Below are 26,518 nucleotides of genomic sequence, written 5' to 3' on the forward strand. Positions count from 1 at the left end.
TATGAACGAGGACCAACATATTTTGTAGGACATAAATATATTTTATGCAATTATCAATTTCATTCGAAAAAGAGATGTGATGACGAACATGATTTTTTTATAAGTAGTGCCATATATTTTAAATTATTAAAAAAATTTTACTGTGAACAATTATATTACGTTTAAATTACATTTTAAAGATGTTTAACATAAATTTTAATCGAAAACTGATACCAATAAAATTTAATTATTTCTTTTTATTTGGATGTAAGTACACCATTTTGATTAAATTAGTAATATTTTGTTTTTAAAATAATGATGCATAAAAAAAAAAAAAATACTGACTACTCATTTTGCTGCAATAAATTAGATGTCATGTGTACATCGTAATTGAGTAGGTCAATATAATAGATGTGTTAAATTAGACTTCAATTACTTTCAATTTTGTTTACAAAAACAATTCTATATGTGAATAAGTCCATGGTAAAAATAGCTAAAAATTAAACTAAATATTTTTAAAATATAATTAGGTATAATTAATTATAAATTATTATAATAGTTTGGACTTAGTAGCGAATAATTAGGTTAGATTTTCTTATGAATTCTTTATGAATTAGTGTTTTTTTACAACAATAATAAACATTATTTTATATTCTGTTAAATAATTGCGTTAATAAATGTATTTATTTAATAATTTGTATTTTTGAATATATACGTACAAGATAAATAGCCGAAAATGCATGAACATTTTCTAGGTACAATAAAATTTCTAAATATTTTGAGTGTTTCTAAGCTATTTAGCTATTTTTTTTTTACATTTTTCATTTGAAATTATTTTTTTTTAATTGTCTATAAAAAATTATTCGTCGAGTAAAAATGTTTGAAAATTGAATACATGATTTTTCATAGACTGTTCATCTACTATATAAAAACGCTTGCCAAGTCAGAGATCGGCATGTAAACTTTCTAGATTTTCAATTTTTAGACATTTATTAATTGTATGCAATATGTATGTATAATGTATTTTATTTTCATTTTCATTTAGTGAGATAGATCTCCGAAACTTGAGAGCGGATTTTGTTGTTTGGGGTATTGTTAGATTCGCATTGACTAGGAGAAGTACAGTGAAGATTTTGAGAACTAAATATTTTATAGTTATTTCACTGCAGAGCTTAAAAAAAAATTGAAACACATTTTATTGGGCGTTTTTTTTATGTTTTTCAGCTTTATAGCTTTGTTACTACTAAGCAACTCACTACAGTGAGTTAGGTTAGGTTAGGTTAGGTAACAATTGAAGATAAAGTTCTGAAAATCTTCACTCCAATTCTCCTAGCCAATTTGAATCTAACAAGACCCCGTTTAAAGTAACTATCTTCAAACGATTTTTGATATTTTGTCGTAATTAAATAATGAATATACATTAGTACTTGAGATTTCCATCAAATTTTCCTATAGATAGTATAATATTCTAAATATTTTGACTCTTTTTGAAAAATGTATAAGTATGAGACATTTTTAATTTTCTTTAGTTTGTTTTCTATAAATAATGATAAACAATTTAAATCAAAATCACAATAATTTTCAAATTATTTTGCAATAATAAACTTGTAAAATCAAACAATTTTTATAGTTAAGACTTAGAACTTAAGTAAAAAGTTTCTTATAAGTAGTTCATATTGAAACAAATAAATTTTACCTTCAAATTTGTATAACAAAATTTTCCCCGGGTATTTTTAATATTTTTAAATATCCACAAGTACAACTTATTATTATTATCTTGTTTTTACCCTTTTTTTATTAAGTGTAAACATTTTTATCGACATTTATAAAAAAAGAATCAAATTATTTCGAAAATTGCAATTTCCTTTAAACCACTCAAAGTTATATACTCTAAATATTTAGAAAGTTTTTCTATAAGTACAGAGGAAATGAAAATTTAAGTTAGGTATAATGAATTTTTGAAGTTTTTCTGCACTATAAATTTTGTTGAATAATAATGAAAAAATAAAAATAGTTTAAGAATAAATGTCTTCAAAATCGAACTTCATTCGATCATAAAAATATACATATATAATATATATGCTACATTTTTTTTCATTTCACGTGAAAAATTCTTATAGACAATATCATCATTAATATCATATTAAATTTTAACCCTTATCTGTTAAAATTAAAAATGTTATGAATAATTAATATTCACTTCAAAATAATTTACATAATTTGTGTTTTTATATAAATATTTGGTGAAAAATTATTCTAGTTCAAGATGAGATAATGACTCTGACACAAAATACTAGTATACTACACTACACACACATGCACATATTAAATTATAATGATGAAGCGGTTTGACAATGATTGGCAATTTTTACATTTTACAATTACATATTATATTATATTCTAAAAAATAAATAAATAATAAACATAATGATGAATTAATATTAAATCGACAAATTAGTAATAGTATAATATTGGTATGTTAAATGTTTTCATAATATTATCTATAAGTACTTAACTTATTAATAATGGGTTTTAAAAAAAGAAACTTAGTAATTATTAGTTGCTGATTAATAAATTTGATAAACATAATAATTATAATCCTTTATTTTTGTACACACAAACAACTTATTATAGTGTGCATACTGCATGGAATAATCATTCACACAATACTTTCATAGAATTTAAATGTGTTTTTTTTTATCGTGTCCGTCTTCTGATAACTAAACTTGTGTATTACGCATAATATCTAACAACATTATTGTTGTCCTAAACTACTAAGCATTCTATATTATGATAATGTTAGGCAGTCATTATCGCTTTGACACTATTTATTTCCCTATAATCTAGACGAATATATTATATTATTCTTACTATGACTAGTAAATTAATATACCCATTTTTAAAACTTTCTTAATTTTTATGTGGGAAAGCGAAGAGTTGAATACAATTTAATTTAATACGAAAATCATAAATTTAATCATAATCATAAATCATTAAAGGCGTAGGACGTAGGTATACTTGGATAACCACGAGTTAGATCCTAAATTTCAAAAACGGCATGAATTGGGTCACGAGGTATTGTATTAAGTACATAAATTGGGTCCAACTTATTAGCATTAATCAGGAGACACCACATGGAAGTTGGCTAGAAAGTCTCCCAAAAATGTTGTTTTTTATTTCGTAAAAGTGACGGTGTAATGTAAAAATTATTAAAATATTAAAAATATTATTTAATTAGTAATTTTTTTTCTATTTTTTGTACCTTTATTTTGATGTATAAAATTATTAAACTATTAAAATTATTTTTCATTTAGCTTAATTTAAGCTTAAAATAGCTTAAAAAGGCAATAACATAAAGATAAAATATTACCGTGGACCCAATTCCAGTATTATCATATAACACTGCAGACTTAATTCATGCTTGCTTAACCTAAGCGATCAATTATTTCGGAACCCATCTGATGTTTTCATGTACACTAATAAAACCTTATATAAGGTAAAAATAAATATCTTTATAACAATTGTTATGTAAGGAACCTAAATGGCCTATTATTTATCATTTATGAAATTTCCTTAATTATATTTTCCATATAGATTTAAAAATTATTCACCGTCTCATATATCAAACATGTCTTAAGCAATGCATAAGTTTGAAAATACTGACCATATGGAATTTAATAGGAAAATTATTATAAATTCCGATATTTGATTATGATTAAGCTTAATATTAATTTCAAATTGTATAAAAATCAGTATGTCTTTGAAAATAATTAAATATGATCAATTCAAATCGTATTATATATTAATATCACGATCATTTTTCCAATGTTAACATTTATTTTAAAAACGTATATTTTATTGTACTTTTATTACATAGTGTGTTTTATTTAAGTTTCTGTAACCACAAAAAGCTATGCTTTAGGGGCAACATTATAATTTATTTTTCGGTGTATCTAATTATTTAAGCTTATAATTTAAAGTTCTCATTTTGTACAGGTATAGGGCCTATAATTGGATTTTTACCTACGATAGCGAAACAATTGGGATACTCAATAACCACATATGGTATTACTATGACTTTTATGTCGATAATATCAATGGTATTATCACCTGCAGCTGGTATAATCGTCGACAGATTCCGTGTGAAAAAAACATTATTTTTTATAGTAACACTATTGATAGGCGTAATTTCATTTTTCTTCATATTTGTACCAAAAGTGCCTTTGGAGGTGGGCGTGGAAATGAAATGTGACTCGGAAATTATTTTGATTGTTCGTGCTGATAACGTTCAACAAAATACACATAATACATCAATATTCAATCCCGAGAAGAAAGATGAACTTATCACATGCAAGGTGAGATAAAAAAAAAAATATTAAAATCTGTGTTGGCTTAAGACAGTTGAAATGGTTTCGTTTGAACAATTGTAGAATAATGATTGTTAATTTCTGCGGTGAATCGCTTAAAAGTTGTCAGTTCGTCAAAATTAAATATACAGTGTCTCACGACAATTAACTAAAATTAAAATTAAAACTTTAAATCACTGTAAAATTGTACCATGAAACACTGATTGGATGATTTTTTTGAACTTAACATTTTATTTTTGCATCGTATTATTATTATTATGAAATAAACGTTATGTAGGTATCACACATATACATGTATTATATACTACTAAAATTACTGAAATTACGAAAGTTATTTTAATAACTAGATAAAAAAGTATTTAAAATAATCTATAAAAAAAAAAAAAAATACAATTGAATAATTATTTTATGTATGATCACCTCTGTCATAAGAAACTTCAGTTTAATATTTTTAAAAACAAATTGAATTCATCTGATTCAGTTAATTTGTCAAAATACGAAGTTATATGACCATCAAATAAATAAGTTGAATAACCAATCCGATTTCAGTGATTATTGGATGACAACTACCAAAAATATAAACGAGAACGATCATAATCGGATTGATGTTACATTAAAATTGAAAGATATGGAACAAGTATTACCATTATAATTTATTCATATTTATTTGATATTTTCTAGTAAATATTTAATGATTTTTATTTCAGACTGAAAGTTCGTACGTTTTCCATCTATTGTCTATTCAAATGAATGGTACGGAAATTCCTGTAACATGCAAATGTAATTTAAAAACATTTTGCCACATCACAGCATGTTCTAATGAAGCTATAATGCGCGTGGCCACTATACCAACATATAGAGGAAACGTTCTTAATTTGTATCAATTTTGGATTTTTTTCTTTATTTTATCTACATTGTCTGCTTGCATGGTTATAGCAACAACTTTACAAAATCCAATTTGTCTTGATCTTTTAGGTAAAATATTATTCACTAATAACATTAACATTATTTTTGTATTTAAAATAAAATATACATCTACTTTTTTTTTTTAGAAGACAAGCCTGAGGATTTCGGAAAACAAAAATGTTGGGCGTCAACTGGTTGGGGAACTTTTTCTATATTCATTGGATGGCTTGTGGATTGGTTTAGCGTTAATAAGAATGAAAAAGAATATTCACCAGTTTTTTATTCATGTATTTTACTCACAATTTGTAATTTATTTGTCATTTATAAAATCAAAGTACGTCCTTCCACACTCTATACTATAAAATTAATCTAAATCCACTTATATCAATATAGTTTTTGATGTTTAATTAGTCTTGATAAATATTGAAAAATATATGTTATTTTATTTCAATTTATAGATGATTGAAACAAAAAAATCCGAAGGAAAATGGAAGAATGTATGTGGACTGTTTACTAAACATTATGTGATTGCATTTTACGTATGGTCAATATTCAACAGTTTTTTCCATACAATTGTAACTCACTTTCTATTCTGGTATGTTTTCAATACAGAAAATATCATTTTTATTGCATAATAATTTAAATTTAAGTCGAGTTTGTACTTATTTTACTTATAGATATCATTAAATACATTTCTCTATACAAATATTATACATTTTCTATTCTGGAGAGTTTGTAATTAAAGATTTTTTCATTAACCAACTTGCAATTGTTTAAGGGGATTTTAAATTATGTTAAGTTTGTATAAATTATTATCATGAATGTGTAAACAGTCGAAATCGCACGAAAATTTATAATACAATAGACAAGTACCTATTAAGTAAATTCTGGTTTGGCCAATCTTATACAAAAGAAAACAAATAAGAAAAAAATGTAATATTTGTTGTAATATCACTGGAAAGTTAAATCCTAATTAATCAATTTATAGGTTTAAAAATGAATGTTTTTATTTTAAAAGTTAAATAATAAGCTAAATATTTTTACTGAATTTCTGTAGTAATGTTTAACGATAAGCATAACTAAACATGATCTATGATAAATACAAAGTAAAACACGTTCAATGCCGACATCGGATACGTTCAGACACTGGATACTGACAAACCTGACCGATGTTGAAGAGTAGTTATCCGATAAATATTATATATATTTTCATAGTGTTCTAAATACTCGACGTGTATAATATACAATTTTGGTTGGCCACTCAGAATAAATTTTTTAATTAAGTTGCTACAATTGGTTTTAAATTTTCGCCATTTTTGTAATTGTGGGAAGATAATTATTATTTTTAATATATTAGCATGGCGTGTAGCCTAATTCGTCAAATAACGTCGGCATTGAAGGTAAAAATAAAAAATAAATTGTTTTAAATTATCTAATATCGATACATCTTTTTATTCCTACTTTAATTTTTATAAAAAGTTTATCTATAAATATGTATCAAATTTCAATTGTTTTGAATAATATACTTATACTCGTACAACTCGTACAAGGTGATTCTTTTTGCTTCAAAATATGAAAATAAAAATATATGTTGTCATTCACAAAAGTAAAAACTAAAAAATTATAATGATAAAAAATGTATTTTTATATCAACTGTAAATTATGTAAAAGAAATATTTTCAAATATGTTAATAGCTCTTAAAATAATTAGTGGCTTATGATAAAAGAATAACCTTGTATATTATGCTTATCATATCAGTTGTCTAGACTCTAGACTATAGGTATTAAGAAAGTAAACGACGCGCGTATCATATTAATTCAGTTATTCATTAATATATCACTTTCTGTGCTACAAAGAGCACTACTTTCAAAAAAAAAAAAATGTATATCGATAAAGAGTTAAACGAATTTTTTTAAAACGTAGGTATCTATAGTGTAACGAGACCCTAACCTTTGATGAGCTAATGATATAATTGTTATTAATAGTTATATTAATAGTTAATGATTCCATACTCCATACATGAATATGAGGAGATATTCGTATCCCTTACATACATAGTATATTTAACTTTAACGTGTTAAAAATTTCTTTGGAAATTATGTTAGATTCCTTCAAGTATCATTGAGTTGATTACAAATTTCGCAAAATAATATTTGATTATATAGTAATGTAATATTTACTTAAAACATATTTTATTTTAACGTTTAAATATGGCTATTAATTATATAGGTACATGGAGGATTTGGTTTTAGTTAACAATGACCACAAACAACGAGCATGGATAAAAACACTTCAAGGTCTAGCTCAAGGCGTTCAATGTTTTGGAGGTGAAATACCATTTTATTTTTGGTCCGGTTGGATAATCAGAAAGATGGGTCACATTAACTGCATGGCTTTGGTGCTGGGATCTATGGCTATCAGAATGTATCTTTACACAGTCATCTGGAATCCAGCTTGGATTATTGCAATTGAGTTATTGAATGGCATATCATATGCATTGGGACAGTCTTTGAAAATGTCCTACGCAAAAATTATGTCACCTAAGGACGCCACTAACACTATAATTGGGATAATAGCATTTTTCGATTGCATAGGTAAAGTATAAAAAGTTGTATACTTGATATTTTGTATTTTTATTAGGTATAGTAAAATATCCTTACAAAAAAAAAAAACAACTAAGCTGCCTACCATTCATGGTTTATAATATCATAAAAAAATAAAAATACATTGAGGATGATCGTACATAGTGAATAATAAAAAAAATAACTAAGATAATAATTGTATTAAGGTAATTGTTTGAATAGGGTTTTCAACATTTTTCAAGAAATTTTAATACCAGTCTAGTTAATTTCTACAACAGGAGAATTTTCCATATTTTATATAATAATAATAAATATTAAAAATACATGTTTATAGTGTGTAGGTACCTATTATATAATTCCAAACTTAAATTAATTGTATACTTCTTAAATAAATAATAAAATAATAAAAATAAACATTATAATTATAACTAGTAATAACTAATATTATTTAACTTACCCAAATATATAATTATAAATGTTATAAATAATTTAAATTTTCATTATTTTACCAAATATGTAATAAATGTTATAAGCTCACATCACATGGTGATAAATATAATGTACTCATGATTGGAATTATTTTAAGTTACACATTTATATATGATATATTACTATAAAAAAACAGTATAAACACTATAAACTATGGGTTTAACTAAACATATTATGATATTTTTTCATAACCTTAGTAAATATTAAATTAAAATTTAATTTACTTAAATATATAAATATAAAATGGGTAATGTTATTGAATTCCTATAAGTTTTAGATTCTGAGCAGAGCGATACATGTATTGTTTTACGATGTTTGTATTTTTATTTTGGTGTCTGTCATAAAATTTTGGGGGTAGTAAAAATGTACAGATATTAATTTTTAGGGATAAATTTTTGGTTAAAAATTAATATAATTGGTACTTTTAGGGATAGGGAGGTAATAATATATCTAACTATATTTTAATAAATGTTTAAGTTTAAAATATTGATCTCAAGAATTTTCAAATTATTTTATAGTTAGAAAATCACAATTTTCTTTTTTCATTTTATATTTAAGATAGAAACTTTAATACGAAATTTTTCCATAAATTTACCTATCTATAATAAAATAGACAATATTATCGGAAAATCAAATTATTTTTAATTACTGTTAAACACCTGTTAACCGAATGCCTTCTGTGTCCTAACAAAAGACTCCAGAGACAAAAATACAAAATGATGCTCCCCAATAATCTTTGTGAAATACTATCACCAAACAGAGAGAACATCGTCGCTTCTAGAACTCCTCAAAGAGACGAACCTTTTTCAAAAAATATAACATGAACACTTAGATATATCACATATAATTACATTATCTTAAAACTTATGGTACCATATTAATTATATGCATCTTTTTTTTTTTGTTTTTTGTAAAAGTTCAAATCATTTTTTTATTCAAATTTTTATGACAGGATATTCACGCACATACCTGTATTTTAATAGATACTTCTCGTTAAACGATTTTGATATTTTATTACAATTCCAAAAAAATAACCACAAATAACTGAAATTTTCACCAAATGTTTAAATAATCATTTTCTATATATTATTATAATATTTAAAAATATATATTGTGATGCTATTTATATACGAAGACATGAGAATTTTTTGATTTTTTTTTTCAATTATTGCCAATAAAAAAATGCAGTCAATTTAAAATTTAATACATACTGTTTTAATATTAAAAATATATTTTTATATGTGGTTGAAATTTGAAATTTTTAAAATTATTATCAATAAAAATGTTTCTGCTGAGTTAAAAACTAAAATTTAATACACGAGGGTTGTTATAATTATAACTATTTAAAAATATTAAAGATACATATACGTACTATTTTTTTATAAGCATTAGAAGTTCAAATTTTGACAAAATTCCTCAAAATCACGAACAGTAGTAAAAAAAAATGTATACAATTTTCAATCTTTATTTTATTTTACTTTTAGTATACGATATATTAGTTTAATATTTACCAAAAATATTGTATTTATTGTATTATTATTTAATGGTTATCTATATAGTATATATTATGTATATAAAAGAGAGTGGTATGTTCCATTAAACACAAAATCTCGAAAACTATTTAACCTATGAAGATGGAATTCGGTAGGCAGGTAGTATAGGAGTAGAAGATAGCTATTAAGAACGGTTTTTTTCAATTTAAATCCCTAAGGGAGTTAAAAGAGATAAAATGGATATTAATTGGGTAATAATAAAAAACTTTATTTTTGGTTGGATTTTTTTGAAACTTAGCATACACATTCATATTGTAATAGAAATAATGAAACGTTTATTATCCTATTTTCCATTATTCAGCCTTTAAAGGGGTTAAAAGGGGTAATACTAAAAAATGTTATTTTTTCTGTCGGGTTTTTAAAAATTGGTTAGGAGTGGCATGTTCAAAAGTTGATGTTGATACCGTTACAAATACCTATCTGTTCTATCTATATTATATTACCTATTACCACTTCAGTAGTACAGTATTACACTTTAAGTATAATTATACACTGTGTTAAGTTACGCTGTGTTTTTTAAATAAATTCAATCGATAGTTTGCAAAAGAAAACACAAATAGAATAAGTAAATTTTTAATGTAACAGTGGAACATAATATTTTTTATTTTTAATACCCGAAAATATCTGTTAATTCAGATAGTATATATATATTATATATATAAACATGTCCTGACAGATTGATTCATCATCGCCTAACCGAAATCGCTGAAACTATAAGTATGAAATTTGGTCAGTAGTTTTATTTAATATTGTATAGGTGCACTAAGAAAGGATTTTGTAAAATTCGCATTTTAAAGAGGGACTCACACAGGGATATATTGTAGGCTAAAAAAAAAATGATTATTTTTTTGTTTACATAGGTTTGCCATTTGTTATAAAAAATTCCTATTGGTAACAACTATTAGATAATGGTGATTGATGAAAGTTGTATCTTAAAGATATTACAGATAAGTGTTTACATGTCAATTTAAATAATAGTTAATATCTAAGTCCCGGGTTTCAATATAATACAATTTATAAAAGATTTATTATTTATCACTTTAAATTTTGGTGAGTTTTTATACCACCATAACATAATAATGTTACAATTATGACGTCCCAACACTTAATAATTTTTTTTTTGTAGAATATCCATATACAAATATTTTAAGTGATCTAATTAATGATAATAATAATTATAAAATAAAATAAAGGCGACCTCTATCTGCAATATACATTTTTAACACTAAAAAACTGCACGCAGGTAAAGCAGGCTTATTAATCTAGTTTTTAGTATATTTATTATATATAAACATTTTGGCTTTAGTTTTAAAAACAGCTAATTGTTGGTTTTGGTATCTGTTTCAAACAAGGTTTAAAAATGAAATATAAAACAGTTTGCTTTAATTATAATTGTATATATATTAATAAAAATGTTTTATTTTTTATTGATAAAACTAACAATCTATACATATAAAATACTCCGAAGACTTATGGTTACAAAAAATATAGCTCTAAAAAATAATCAATTTTTTCTAGTTACTCTTTACGGTTTAAATTTAAATTTTGTATTGATTCGTTATACAAAAAATTGCATAACACGATTTTAAATGGATTTTTTTTTTATAGCTGAATCTTTAGGTAGTCTATTGGGATCATATTTATTCGATTCATACGGTGGAGTGTGGTCATTTCGATTTTTTCGCCTACAGTTCAGCTTTTATGTGCTTTATAAATATACTAAGCAATCGTTTTGGATTAACAAAAGATTTGACAAATTTTAATTTTGTCACAGTGTCTATGATAGAAAATAACAAAGATGATGATGATGAACTTCATTAAGGACTAATTAACTTCATTAACAACTTGTTAACAAAAACTAATTTAATTTTACTGAATATATTATTTTATAAAAAATTGTAAAAAAATGTAATTTTATTATGCAGAACAATTCTAATATAATAAAACGATGAACAAAATCTTACATTAATATATTACCTACATTATAAAATATTAAAATAATTCATACGGCCATAGTTTAGCAGTTTAGCTTGGTGATTCGCATCTATACGTGTATATGAAGTTCTTCCACACCACTTTGTTCTACAAACTTCAACATACCACTTAGATATTGTGATTGTAAATAATTATAATGTAATTTTTACTAGTATTACGAATCTTCCATTTATACAAACTTTTTTTTTATTGGTGTGTCATAGATACGAAGAATAAATTATCATAATATAGGATTTAAATAGTCAAAAACCTAGTGCTTAGGTTTGCTGCCAAAGATTCTAGATTTGAAGACACGAACCTACATGCATTTAAAAACCTAAATAAGTTATGTAATAATGTTTACCTATGTTATTATATTAATAACATAATAAACATGATAGCATACTTGTAATTATTCATTGAACTCTGGCAAGGTTATTAATCTAATTATTATAATATTCAGATTTAAGGTGTTAATAATTACGTATTTGATCAAATGTCACTTTATTATAACTAGCCTCTAAGCCAGTGGTTTTCAACTGAAGTGTGCTGCGAAAAAGCTATTAATAGTTTTATAAGTATGTATTAAATGTATATATATATATATATATATAATATGCTTCACATATTATAAGGAGTGGTGTGCTGCGAACATTTGATAGGAGATGAAGTGTACCTACCGCATCGTTAAAAAGGTTGGAAACCCCTGCTCTACGCCTATGCCACTGTATATTTTGACTAAATCACAACTCACAAGATGTGACCTTAAATACAGAGAAATTAACTGTTAATACCCGACTATAATAGGTACAAAGTTGGTCGACTTAAGTTTTCAATTCGGGACACACGCCGATTATCTTAAATAATTGACAAATCGTTTGAAAAACAATTTGCAAAATGAGTACATAATTTTCAAAAAATCGGTCATGGTGGAGGGAGGCAACTTTATGCACATTATAAAATGTCATCAAAAATTAATTTATAATCAACTCACCAGGTATAAAGTTTTAAATTCGTGCTTACAAATACTTACAAATTGCGCATGACAATTTGGTATGGTCAAAGTTCAAAAAACTCGACGAAGCACGGCCAACTTTCTTTTGGGGATAAGTAAGGGAGGGGACGACTTACAAATTTCAAATTTGTGCTTACAAATACTTACAAATTGCGCATGACAATTTGACATGGTCTAAAACTTTGAAATGATGAAACGGCTAAGTTTTGCGGCAGTTAGCCGTGATTTAAACTTTTGGGGATAATTGAAAACGGCTGAACTTACAAATTTAAAGAAGTAGGCAGTAAGAATCTTCGGAACTACCAACACCATACGTATTTAAATATTTATTCATAACCTAACAATTTAACTACGAGTGTATTTCAAACAAAAAATAAAAATGAAAGCTATATTCATAGTCAGTTATGAAAATGTCAATACTTCAGGTCAATAGTTTTTGTTAGTAAAAAAGCATTTCTCATTTTAAAAAATAAATGAAAAATAAAATATTTTTATTACATATATATTACCTATGTCCTATAAGATGACAAATAACAATATATACCAGTTCTTTATTGATTTATTTTATGCTTTTTAAATAAATGAAATCATTACGCACTATACACAGAAAATACATATGCGTATTACCATTTAGGTACTATTATAAATATAAATCAATAAATAATAAATAATAACAATAAACTAACACAAACTATTATAGTGAACGTTATAAACAATTATTATAAAGTATAATTTCATATGTACGTTTAAGTATAATTATTATTTTAACTTTTAAGTATATATGTAATTTATTAAATTGTGTGTAAGATTCTCAAAGTTTTCAAGTATACAGCAAGTTTGTAGTATCATTTTTTCAGTTAGTATCTAATGTAAAATTATAATGATTAGTGATACTGATGTTTTTTATAAAACAAGTTTAATGTTAAGTAGTCTACCAAATGAGTTATTTGGTATAAAATCTTAAGAAAATAGAATGTTATTAAATCAATAAATTTGTATATTAATATTCAATGAACTCTTGCCTTATACGTTGTACCACACAGAAACAGTATTTATATCACGACAGATTCGTGGAGCTACAAAATAGATGTGTAAAAAGTTATATATTTTCATACTTATATGATAAGAATTTCATTGAAAGACACCACTTTTAATTTATAAAAATATATTTAATATTTTTTTTCTAGGAGAGACCAAACATTGGGTCGTAGGTAATATGTATATTCTTTTATATTAATATAATAATATATAAATATTAATAAATAAATACAATCAATTGTATATTTGTATGTTAAAAATACCAAAAGTCAAAAAATAATTTTCCTTGTGCTTGCGTGCCTATTAAATAATGTGGTTAACTTTTAAATGCATTATTGATGTTGAATTTAAATTTATATGACATTCTCAGAACGTTTTTTGATAGTTTTTACTTTTTTAGGGTAAATATTAAAAAATTCGGGATTCGGGTCCTAATTATTATTAAGTAAGTATATAAAATATTAATATTAATTAACTTTTATATTGAGGATTTTGTAAGGATTTAATTTAGGAAAGTTTACACACAATTCAAGATTATCTATTATTATTAGATACTCGATCGAGTACTTGCCGATGGGCGATGGACGATGACATTATCTACATTCGAAAATATCACAACAATCCTTAGATAGCACCATGGAAGAAGTATAGTATGATTAGTATGAACATGTACATTTATACGCGTACTGCGTACATGAAGTTTCTCCCACCACTTTTTCCCACCGACTTAAAAATACTATGAAATAATATTGAAAATTGACTTTCACTAATACTTACAAACTGCAAGTCTTCCATTGGGTATTTTATTCATTTGTGTGGCGTACAATTAATGATTAGGGTCAAGAATTGATTGACCATATATAATTGTTCTCCACACAACCACAAACAACCAGTATTATTTGCACGATCAGTGCTAACTGTTAATGCATAACATAGTACAATATTATACCTATTCACTCGAATATTCATGCAATACGGAGAATATATATTTTGCTCTCCGCGCGACGCGCTACTACACAGTGAACGTTACCTAACCATAATAACGCTAAAACCGGTTCTAGAAATGTAGTAGTGAGGTATAATATACGATTTTAACATGACGCCGCGGCTAACTACAGGTATATTTTTGCAATTAGGTACATTTTTGTTAGTGACCACGTAAATATTAAATATTAATAGTAGGTATACTACGTTAAAAATCGTCTAAAGAACCTGTGCAATTAACAATAAAATCTAAAAATTCCTCGTCGATTGAAATTTATTATTTTGGAACATGCTTAAAACTATAACTACTTATAACTTCAATAAAATAATCATTCATTAAATTTCTTAATACAATAAAATATTATAGCAATAATACTTATAATTTCGTCGTAGGTTGATCATAATGGTCAATAGTTATTTGGATTTATTAATAACAATCATTCTGTTGGGAAAGGCATTTTTAGCACACAAACCGGGAACAAAGGTATACGCGTATAATAATACAACAAATACATAATGTATATTATATTGTCGGCCCCCCTTAATTTTTTTTTTACATTTACCCACGCGCCATGACGCGTTATTCGATACACGATCGTGCGGTCGATTACTTTACTACATTTTATTTTTGTTTAGTAGTTTAACACTGAATTTCGTGTAACCATCATGGAAGTATACGACGAATAACATCTGCAGCTTGGTTACTGATTTTTCCAGAAACGCGTTTTATTATTATTTCGTATAGAAGTAACAATTTAAAAATTTAACACGATAATAATAACGACTACATACATCGACTTGGAGCGTTCGCGTAACAACAAAAACATGCCTTACATCCAGATCAATAGAAAACTTCTGCTGATGAAAATTCACTACTTTTTAGGAATTGGTGGTAAGAATATTATGCATACAAAATTTAAATATACAATATAATATGCTCCATTGAATATTATGCAATTTATAGGTATAGGTATATTTTAATCTTCTAAAATGATCATACACTATTTTATTTTCGTTGTGTAAAAAGGATTGATAAACTAGCTGGTTTTGGGCTGCATATTAGTCGCGGTCACGCCATTTGTAGATAGTAAAAGAGTTGCGGTCACGGCAAAGACAAAGCTTTTATAGTGATATTATACTGAGTTGAAAATTTTTAATTAAAATTAAGTATTAGTAGTAATAAATATAATTATAATGAGTACCTAAAAAATTTAATTTGAAATTTGTATCCCACAGTTTTCAAGTAGTCCAATCTGGAAATTTTTTGTCTATGCATAAGTTCCATGCTTTTATAATGGAGTTGACTTTAGAGTTATCAAATACCATTTGATATAAGTTTATACTGTATGGTTAATAGTGGCGGCTCGTAGTAGTTTAGCACAGGAGTGCGATGAAAAAATTATAATACATCAAACAAAAATTAAACACGTCATTGCCGTCCGATTTGAGCGACAAAATTCACCGCACATCGTAAAGCTTCTATGGCTGCCGTGCCGTCGTGATATTATTACTGGTATATTATAAACCTATAGTTTATACAGGAAACCGGTATTTTTATGTGCATTCACAATGTCGCACAAGCTGCAGCGTTGCATAAGCGTTATTGCTATCCATATACTCGTACAAAATATCATGATATTCGTGCACGAGTACGTAACGATATTATAATAAACTATGAAAATAATTTTAATAATTAAAAATATATTTAATTATTAATTTGCTAATATATAATATACTATATACTAAAATATGAACCTATTTATTTTATAAATATATTTTACTATATGAATTGATCATTTCTGTAGGGAGTGCGACCGTATACCATCGCACATAATATGCACGAGCCGCCTGATAGTTATCTTAAATGATTATTAATCGTCGCCGTAAATTAATTTGTTACGACTAGTTAGTTATGTACAACTAATATTTCTTTATACAGAATTTGATATTAATATAAAAAAAAAAAATACAATATTTTTTATATATTTTTTATATATTTAATATTTATTTATTTAGTTTATGGTCAAAGGTTATTTCATTCGATCGACATTTAAGTATGAGCCCAATCTTGCAGCTTATCATTGTGCTATACGCTAATTTTTATAATATTTAAAATTTACAACCATCTACGAATTACAAGATAATTATGAGATATTTTCAATTTAGACAAATAATAAAATGAGATTTACTACTAACCTATAGATTAATAAAAAAAGTATTGATATGATTTCTTCATGATTAAAAAATTGAATTACATTTTTATTTCGGATTAAAAAAGCATAATATTTTATTAAATTCCCCACTAATTGTATACAATATCTGAGGTTTGATAACATTTGTGATTATGTAACAAATAGTTATGATAAAAAAAAATTAGTGTGCAAGTACATTTTTTAAAGTACTCCTATACCTATAGTGTTACTTATTAATTATATTGTTAATATGTACAGTAATTACTAATTAGTATCATTTAGGTATATGCGGGAGATATGTTAGACGTGTCCATTAATTAATTCATTTAATATTATACCATCAATTCCATACAAATATTATCTGAGTTTTTTTATTAAATTATAATTTTTATTTTACTACAAAATATGCATACTTAAACGTATATACTTGGTAAACCTTGCACTGAATAATAGTTAATAATATATCGCATAAAATAATATATTTATAAAAATGTAGTCAATACCAGAAAATGGAATGATTATGGTCTTGAGATGATTCGGGTCAAAAAATTGTTATTTCTTGTTTCTTATTTACATAGGAAATTAAATAGATATAAGTCATGGACAACTTTAGTCTTTAATTTTTCATTTTGTGATAAATGTTAAATGTAATGTATATTATTTTCATAATATATCGCATTAACAACTGGTTTTATCATAAATTAATAATTATTAATAACGTTAAAATTGGCAAAACTGTTATAAATATTTATTAATTTTCTATTAACTGTTGTTATTTATATTTAGTATCTAGTACATATTAAAATAATATATTTTGTACTATTAGTTTATGAGCAGACTGCAGTGATAAATTTATTGTTTTTACGATGATGTGTGGTTTTTTTGTATATAATGTGTATATAATGTACATGATTAGTAAAAGTAATTTTCTAAAATTAATTAATTGATTTTCAATATAAAAGTGGTTCTGATGTCTGATCGGTTTCCGAATTGGATCTTGTTTATACTTTGAAGATGTCAAAATAAATATTTCCTAATATTTTTTTAAAAATAACCTGGAAAAACCAAAAAAATACGGAAAACGATAATTTTTACGCAAACCCACTTTTTTACAAAATCGGTTTTGTTTTTTTGGTGTAACTCAAAAAAAATATTCATATATATATATCTAAACTTTACACCAAATGTTAATAAAATTTTCAAAATATGTAGTTTAAGAGGACATCATACACACATGTGTTGTCTTTGTCTTACTAACTTACAACATGGCAAATTTGCGTTCAGCAGAATCTATTTTATGCTGTTTAAAGTCAATTTACATACTATAGAACTTAAATGTAAGAATATTATATCATATTATAATTTCAAGATTCGAGCATATCATAATTGATAAGCTTTTATTAGTATTATAATTTTAAAGTGAATCATAGGCATTTTAGTCGTAATATTTTACATAGCTATAATTTACTTTAAAATTATATCAATAAAAGTTTATGAGGTGCCTTACTTTGGCCTAAAATAAATCTTATTATTTTTGAGTTTCATAATAGGTAGATCTATTCTAATACTAAAGCTATAATAGTATAAAATGGATTATGCTGAACGAAAATTGACCATGTTGCACGTTAATAAGATGGAAACAACACGTACGGGTACGTCTTCTTACTTCTTACTCTTGGTACTAAAATAGCTAGATATATGTATATCAAAAAACATATCATGAAATATACCCTGACAGTCTTCGCTCTGCAGAATCGTCTATCCGATAGACTCTATCGTATACAATAATGATATTATATTATAAAATTTAGTTTAACACAGTGGCGGTCATATTGGGAGGGGGATAGATCTCTCCATGACTTTTTTTCTTTAATATTTATAACAATTAAAATTATGAATATTGTACAATAATGTTAATGTATTAAATTTTGTTTTATTTTTTTACGCCTTACCCCCCCCTCCCAATGACAAAATCATTTGACCGTCACTGGTTTAACACACCTATTATAGTGACCCATCTGACACGTAAAATACAGTAAAGAGGGTACCACTTGCCTATATTTTTTTAATGTACCTATTTTTTTTTATATTGGGATTTAATATTTAGTATTTACCTATGCAATTTATAAGTAAATCATTTTTTCTTTTTACTTATTCAGGTTATGCGCCGTTTTCTCCATTTATGACAACAATATTAAAACAACGTGGTTATTCAGCATTCATTGTTGGATTAATATTCATGTTACAACCAATTCCAGGCATTTTGATAAGACCACTTATTGGAGTAATTACAGATAAATACAAATGTCGACGATCAGTGATTATTTTAAGTTCAATAATCACGTTTGTATTAGTTTGTTTACTATCAATAATTCCTGGTACGATCTCAAAAGAAGAGATGAACGATTTAGATGTAATCAAGTCGCCGCTGTTTTGGTTATTCATAACTACAATTGTCCTAATCAATACGGATGGAATGGTGAAAAGTGTTATAGAGGACACAATTTGTATGGATTTATTAGGTAAAAATAAATACTATGATTTTATTAAGTTATTGATGAGGAATATATGAAAATTATACTTTTGGGAAGTAATAATGTATGGAATGTATGGATACATTTCATATCGACGACCATGTATTTCTTTTTATCGTATTCTCATCGAGTCACTATTATAAACTTTAAATCTCTACTTAACATGTTCTAAAAGACTGAAATTGTTCTGTAGGTAGGTATTACCTAGCTAGTAGTAGAATAAAACTATTACTTTCATTGTACATTAAAAAGCTACTTGAAACGTAGATCAAGTACGATGCTTAGTAAAATTTGAGTTATATTCCGAACACAAATTTACAAAAATACGAAGAAAAAAATGTTGCAATTATAAAATCATAGTTTATCTCCTGATTAACTATAACACTAAGAAACATGAAAAAATATACAGGTTGATGAGTTCACAATGTTCACATTGCTTAAAGAATAATCACATAACTCAAAATTTTCGATTTTCAGATATTGATTGATTAATATAGAAATCGCTCTGTTGTGTTTTTCAGTTAATTTGATAAAATCTTGTAACATTACTAGAAGTCAACTGCTCTAAAACATTTAATATTTTATTATTATTGCTGAACGTTGTTATCACTTTAGCGCATGAGTCATGAATAATATCACGACTCAAAATTATTATTTATATTTTAAGTTGTGACACTATATTTGATTGACTTTAAACAATTTCATTTTTAGCAAAAAGAAAAAAAAATTAGGTACTTTTGTACCAACTCATCGTTATTCGTTATAATTGTTTGTCAATAATATAAATGATGTAAATACTAAATAGCACCTGTCAGAATTTATATTATAATCATAGAAATATTATGTTGAATTCCTATTATTAATTTTATGGATTGTGTAAGCAACAACTTGATAATCGTAATTTTATAGGTATAAAATATAATATTATTATATACTGTAGTGGCTTATGTTTTAAACGATATAACAAATACCTATTATAATTTACAACCATTAAGAACTGTGTAATAGTATTTGTGGAACAATACAAGCTTATTACTCAGTTTTTAGTTGTGTCACTATAGTCACTATTTTTACGGCCGGGCCCACACACGTTTTCCGCCGCATTTTGTACGTCGCACATTCCGTGGCGTTTTCTGTCAACAGTATAGTCCCTCCAAATTTAAAACAATGTAAAATTAGTAGTTTGAATTTTATTTAATTGGGCGTTCGTCCGTTAAAACACAAGTTTACCGGCGTTTACGACTGCGGATGAAAACACCGCATACATCGTATTCGTCGTGTGTAGCTACTCCAATATATAAAACAACGAATTTTAAATTCGACGAAAAACGTCACGGAGTACACAGCGTACGAAACGCGATGGAAAACGTGTATTATAGCCCCGACCTTTAACAATGCGAAATACATAACAACGATAATTTCAGTTTTAAATAGGGCCATGTGTGAGCAACCGTTGAATGGCGATAGAAGTCATGGTAAAATAAAATAGTCGTACATTTTTCTAATTGTTTTTATTTGAAATTATTTTAGGCCAATTAATTAAATTCTGATATAGACTGTCGTTAGGTTCAAATTATTATACGATAAATTCTCGAAATACCATTTTAACTATTCTTGAGAATTTATCGTATATAATAATTAATAAGCGTTACTCAATGTCCTAACTTATTATCATTAATGGTTAAAATGATTTATCGATGTATTTACTAGTGTGTCATTATTGCCTTCGGATAAAATAAAATCACGGTTATAATAAAAAAAAACTAATAATTACTGATTACGAGAAAAAAATTGAATAATGCATTATACGCTCTCACAAAATATTTAACTGGTCCACTAGAGCAAACCTCACCATTGTGATTGTGCATAATCATCATATTTTTAATATAACAAATACCCATGACGACAAATAAGATCAAGTGTAAAGTTAAGCAAATAGTCCACATATTGTTTACCTACTTGGCACTTTGGCAGGATGTGTCAGTATACTTAAATAAATACAAAAAGTAACCACTATAGTAAATTTCGTGAATTAATTTATAATTTATAAACAATATATTGACTAAGTATTTAACTTTACAATTGATCTTATCTGTCGTCATAGAAATTTGTAATATTAAAAATAGCATTTTACTTAGTTTCCACCACGTCTTTTAAAGGTTTAATCATTCCCTACTAAATATAATGTCACTAGAGGAATTTTTTTAGTTTAGCTTTTTTACACAGAGTTATAAGTTATAACGAAGTGTTTTTGGTGGAATATAATATAATAACGTTCAAATATTAGTATAATATATACCTATTATACCTGCATAACAGTCATCGTAGGTCGCTATAATTGTTATAACTTAGTTTATACGCGTATTTCAATTATTTTGTAGTGTAACTGGAAATAATTTAAGTGTTATAATTTATAACTATTAATTAATTTAATGATTTAAATTGAATACAACTAAAACCACATTGGACTTTAATATTACGTAGGTATACCAATTAAAGCTGTGGCTCGTGGCAATATTTTTGTATTCGTGGGCCAAAATCGAGCAACAAACATTTTTCGCGGGCCGGGGAAATGTTTAGGCGTTCAATAAAATACTTATTCCGTCAATGCAGGGCCTAGTAATGAAATAATCATGGAGGCCACCGGTTTTGGACTGAACAGTAGCACCACGGCTAATTATATTGTATGTGATACAATAAGTACTAATAATAATATTAAATATAAATATATAATAGTGATATAATATGAGTAGGTACTAGGTACCTATACTTCCTTGATTAAACATATAATATAATTTATAAGCAGTAATCACTGTGTTTAATTGCATTAAACACTAAAACGTAAGAAGGTAAATCACATTTATATATTAACTCGGTTTTTAGGAAAAATACACAATTTTTGTAACAGCTGAAACATCCACAAGAATGAATCTACATGTCATCAGACGCTATCACGTCGGTCCCTTTATAATTTATTTATGTTTTATAATTAAGATAACTTTATTATAATATATAATATATCAATATACTATTATTAAATAATACATACAATGTCATTATAGTTGAATCGTCTTTGTGTTTTCTATCAAGGCAAAGACAAAAATAATTATGGAAAACAAAGGTTGTGGGGATCTATTGGTTGGAGTTTGTTTGCCATTATTTCCGGTGTATGTATAGACTGGTACAGCGCTGGGCTAGAATACAAAAACTATGCTCCAGGTTACGTCATTGCATTGATATGTTTTCTTTTAGATATATATGTGGTATCTAAACTCAAGGTATAGTATATATTATTATCTAAAATCGAATAGATTTATTATATTTATAATTATCCACCATGTGCGTTAAATATTTACTTGTGATAAACGAATTTTAAATTTCAATTAGATATTTCTAAATTTTACTAGTATAAATACAATTTAATCAAACTTTATTTTTATATAGATAAAACAATAATAATAATTTAGAAGTTAGTAATTTTAATTGTAATTTATTTTCGAAACGTTAGCACTTAATAGATTTTGTTCAAAATTATTTTACAGTTAGTTAAATTGGAAATAAATCTATCTCAAATTGAATATTATGGTATAATAAATCGATGTCCCTTCTAATAATCTATTTCATGCACAATATGTCAAAATTATTGTTGTACTCGTGTCATTAATATAATTATATATTTATTTATTGTGCATTACAGATTGTACAAGAAACTAATAGCAACATTGTAGCTTCTGATGTGAAAAAAATATTTACTCAAGGTAAAGTAGTAGCGTTTCTTCTTTGGGTTGTTTTTATTGGATTTTTTATATCTTTCATATGGAACTTCGTATTTTGGTAAGCAACAAATTACATAAATTTACATAAATTACAAGAATAGTACTTCAATAATACAAAGATATGAACTTATGTTTTTATTATTTCATAAAACACTAAAAATATATACTTTTTAAAAGGACCATAACAAATGCATTGCGAACGTATACCTACAATCCACATGAATGTTGTATCTTTATTAAATTAAAATAATAGGTATTATAATTTTTGATAAAATTAAAATTATTGTACTTAACAATCTAATTTTTTATATAATATACGTAGTTCAAAATAATTGATATATGTGATTACTATTGTATTCAATTACGATAGGTACAATAGATTATTGATCCATGATAATAATTTTAATTTATTGCTTAAAATATAAAAAAATACAACTGTATAATATAGTATATTAATATATTACAATAATATTCGTTTATATTTAAATATATTTTAATATCAATAACTATAAACTGAGTATAAACATATATATAATATTATTAATATCATCTAAAACGTATTATATTTTATTAAAATAGCAATACAGACATATTTCTATGTAATGTAATAATTCAATATTATATTCTCCACTTGAATTAAACGTAATTTATAGATAAATAATACAATTCTATATCTTAATATCATATTATGATATACCTATACTTAATTAGTAATTACTATGATAATTATTACATATTTCAATATATGAATAAAATGAATATAAAAATAATTTGTGATTTAGAAAATCAATTATTTTTAATATATGTAATATTATATTAAATCTTGTTGATTAAAAATAATAAATTACAATATTATATTATATATAGGTACCTAGAAGACTTGTCGAATGTTTACCATCCCGAAATGAAATCGTGGATGAAGTCCCTCCAAGGAACAGCTTTATTAATCCAATGTTTTGGTGGAGAAGTACCATTATTCTTTTTGTCCAGTAAGTTCTTCCTTAAAAACTGTTTTACAACTACCCTATATTGATTATCTTTTATATATTTTAGGCTACATACTAAAACGTGTCAATCACATGACCATCTTCTCCATAGTGTTTTTTATGTTCACATGTATTTTCTCTGTGTACACGATCATCGAGAACCCTTTTTGGGCATTACCAGTTGAATTACTTAACGGTATGACGTTTGCTCTATCTTATTCGGCCGCCACCTCGTATGCGGCTCTTATAACTCCTACAGGCGCAGAAGGAACGCTCCAAGGAGTCGTCGGGACAGCGTATACGGGAATAGGTTCGATATTTAATGTTTACATCAAATACTATTAAATACATAATATACAGGATCAATTTCCAAGTACATAATATACTCTCTCTTTCTTCTTAATTAAGGTAGTTATTTAGAATCTAATTTTTAAATTAGTTTCAAGTCTCTATTTTAAAATTTCTAAACTACTTAAGAAGGAATATGATGAGATATAAAATTCTGTTTTTCATATGATAACCCTCTGTTTAAACAGTAAACTATCTATCAGATTATTTTTCCAAAAATTATATTGCATCAAAATTTAAATTCGAACGAATAGTTTTTAAGTTATTTAATTGTACATACTAAAGATAATAAGTCTATAATACGAGTTTGGAAGATATGGAAGCTATATTAATTTAAACATTTTATTAATTTATATAATTTTTTATTAAATGGAAAAATAATGGTGAGTATTGAGCATGCTTGTAAATTATATTATTTGAAATAATTTTAATAATATATTAATAACATTTATTGGTTATGTCTTAGGCGCGCCCATTGGAAGTTTCGTTGGTGGTTATATGTTCAAACATATTGGAAGTATTGATTCATTTAGGCTGTTGGGCGTGGTTGCATTTTTCACTTGTATTATACAAATTACTGTTAATTATTTGATAAATCGTTTAACTATAAATGAAGATCCTAAGGATATATATAGTAAAGTTGAAACTAAAGATGATAATCTCGAAGAAGACCTAACTTTAACATAACCTAGTATTATTTTCTAGAGTATTATTTTGTTATTACTTAGAATATAAATAGCTGCATTTTTGTGTTATTTATTATAATATTATTTGTATAATATTATGTATTTTAGATTTCTCAAACTTTAATATCCATCAAAAAATCCCAAATACGAACTCTTATTACCGGTAAACATATAATAATATGCCTATTAAAATATGATTTTTAAAAACAAATATCATAACATAAATAATTTAATTTCAATATTAGATACTGGTTTTTTTTTAATTTTAGTCCTATTACATAATCTACATTGGAAGAATGTTTTTTTAATAAATTGTTATACAAGAAAATAAATTGTCTGAACTTTGAATCCCATGAGTTATTATTAAATGAAAAAAATAAATCACAAATATTTATAAACGTGGAATTTTCCACAATAAAACGATAATTGATCACTTCGATAATTTAAAATTAAAATTAAGTTTTCATTTGAAACTTTTAAGTTTAAATTAATTTCGAAGAGATCATAATTACTATTATTAATTGGAAAAAGTATAAAATTTATTTTTAATTACTTTTGGTATTGTATAATTCACTTTAAATCACATTCTGTAATAAAAATTATAATTCTGTAGTCGAGTTTTCACTAACGAATTATTTTTCAAGAGTATAGGTAAAAATAATGATGACAAAAATCGTCTAAAAATGTGTTCTCAACATCGTAATATCATCAACATTATGAGAGATAAAAATAAAAATTATAAATTAGTAAATCAATGAAAATAATAATATAAGAATATTTATTTAATAAGGTTTTTGAATTTTTGTTTTGATGTTTGTAATTTAGATTTGTATTATTTTTATTGTTTCTTCTTAACAATTAAAAGTAATGACTGTATTTTAGATTCTGAATGGAGCGTTAATGTATTTTAAAATGTATTTTTATTATAACTCATAGGTATATTAGGTAGGTATAGTTCAGCACACAACATATAATCACTGCTCAAAATTGGTAAAATGAAAAAAGTAAGTATAAAAATATTGATATTAAAACTGGAAAACGAAAAATGTAAAAAAAATAATAAATTAAAATTTATAAAAAATTCACGCTATCCTTTTTAATACTCATA

The 26,518-nt window shown here is 25.3% G+C and overlaps 2 protein-coding genes across 2 annotated transcripts; both read left to right on the forward strand.

Moving 5' to 3' along the window:
- LOC132917493 (major facilitator superfamily domain-containing protein 6-like) lies at positions 1-11,842 on the forward strand. The gene is given in 9 exon segments (XM_060978261.1): positions 1-246; positions 3,976-4,334; positions 4,828-4,983; positions 5,054-5,321; positions 5,399-5,586; positions 5,711-5,847; positions 7,483-7,847; positions 11,486-11,553; positions 11,555-11,842. Coding segments are annotated over 9 exon segments (1,752 nt in total). The 5' UTR covers positions 1-179; the 3' UTR covers positions 11,699-11,842.
- Positions 11,843-15,472: 3,630 nt separating this feature from the next.
- On the forward strand, positions 15,473-25,503 carry LOC132917525 (major facilitator superfamily domain-containing protein 6-B-like). Its single transcript, XM_060978309.1, has 7 exons — positions 15,473-15,780; positions 19,240-19,602; positions 22,705-22,892; positions 23,312-23,448; positions 24,258-24,379; positions 24,444-24,686; positions 25,191-25,503. The coding sequence occupies exons 1-7, from the start codon at positions 15,714-15,716 to the stop codon at positions 25,409-25,411; spliced, it is 1,341 nt and encodes a 446-aa protein (XP_060834292.1). The 5' UTR covers positions 15,473-15,713; the 3' UTR covers positions 25,412-25,503.
- The last annotated feature ends 1,015 nt before the right edge of the window (positions 25,504-26,518 follow it).

The sequence above is a fragment of the Rhopalosiphum padi genome, chromosome 1 (assembly GCF_020882245.1).
Source record: "Rhopalosiphum padi isolate XX-2018 chromosome 1, ASM2088224v1, whole genome shotgun sequence".
Classification (NCBI taxonomy): Eukaryota; Metazoa; Arthropoda; class Insecta; order Hemiptera; family Aphididae; genus Rhopalosiphum; species Rhopalosiphum padi.

Excerpts from the sequence above, each read along its gene's own strand:
- LOC132917525 (XM_060978309.1), top strand. The coding sequence starts at position 15,714 with ATGCCTTACATCCAGATCAATAGAAAACTTCTGCTGATGAAAATTCAC. Across the intron at positions 22,893-23,311 it reads ATGTGGTATCTAAACTCAAG|ATTGTACAAGAAACTAATAG; the intron begins GTATAGTATATA and ends TGTGCATTACAG. Across the intron at positions 23,449-24,257 it reads ATATGGAACTTCGTATTTTG|GTACCTAGAAGACTTGTCGA; the intron begins GTAAGCAACAAA and ends TATTATATATAG.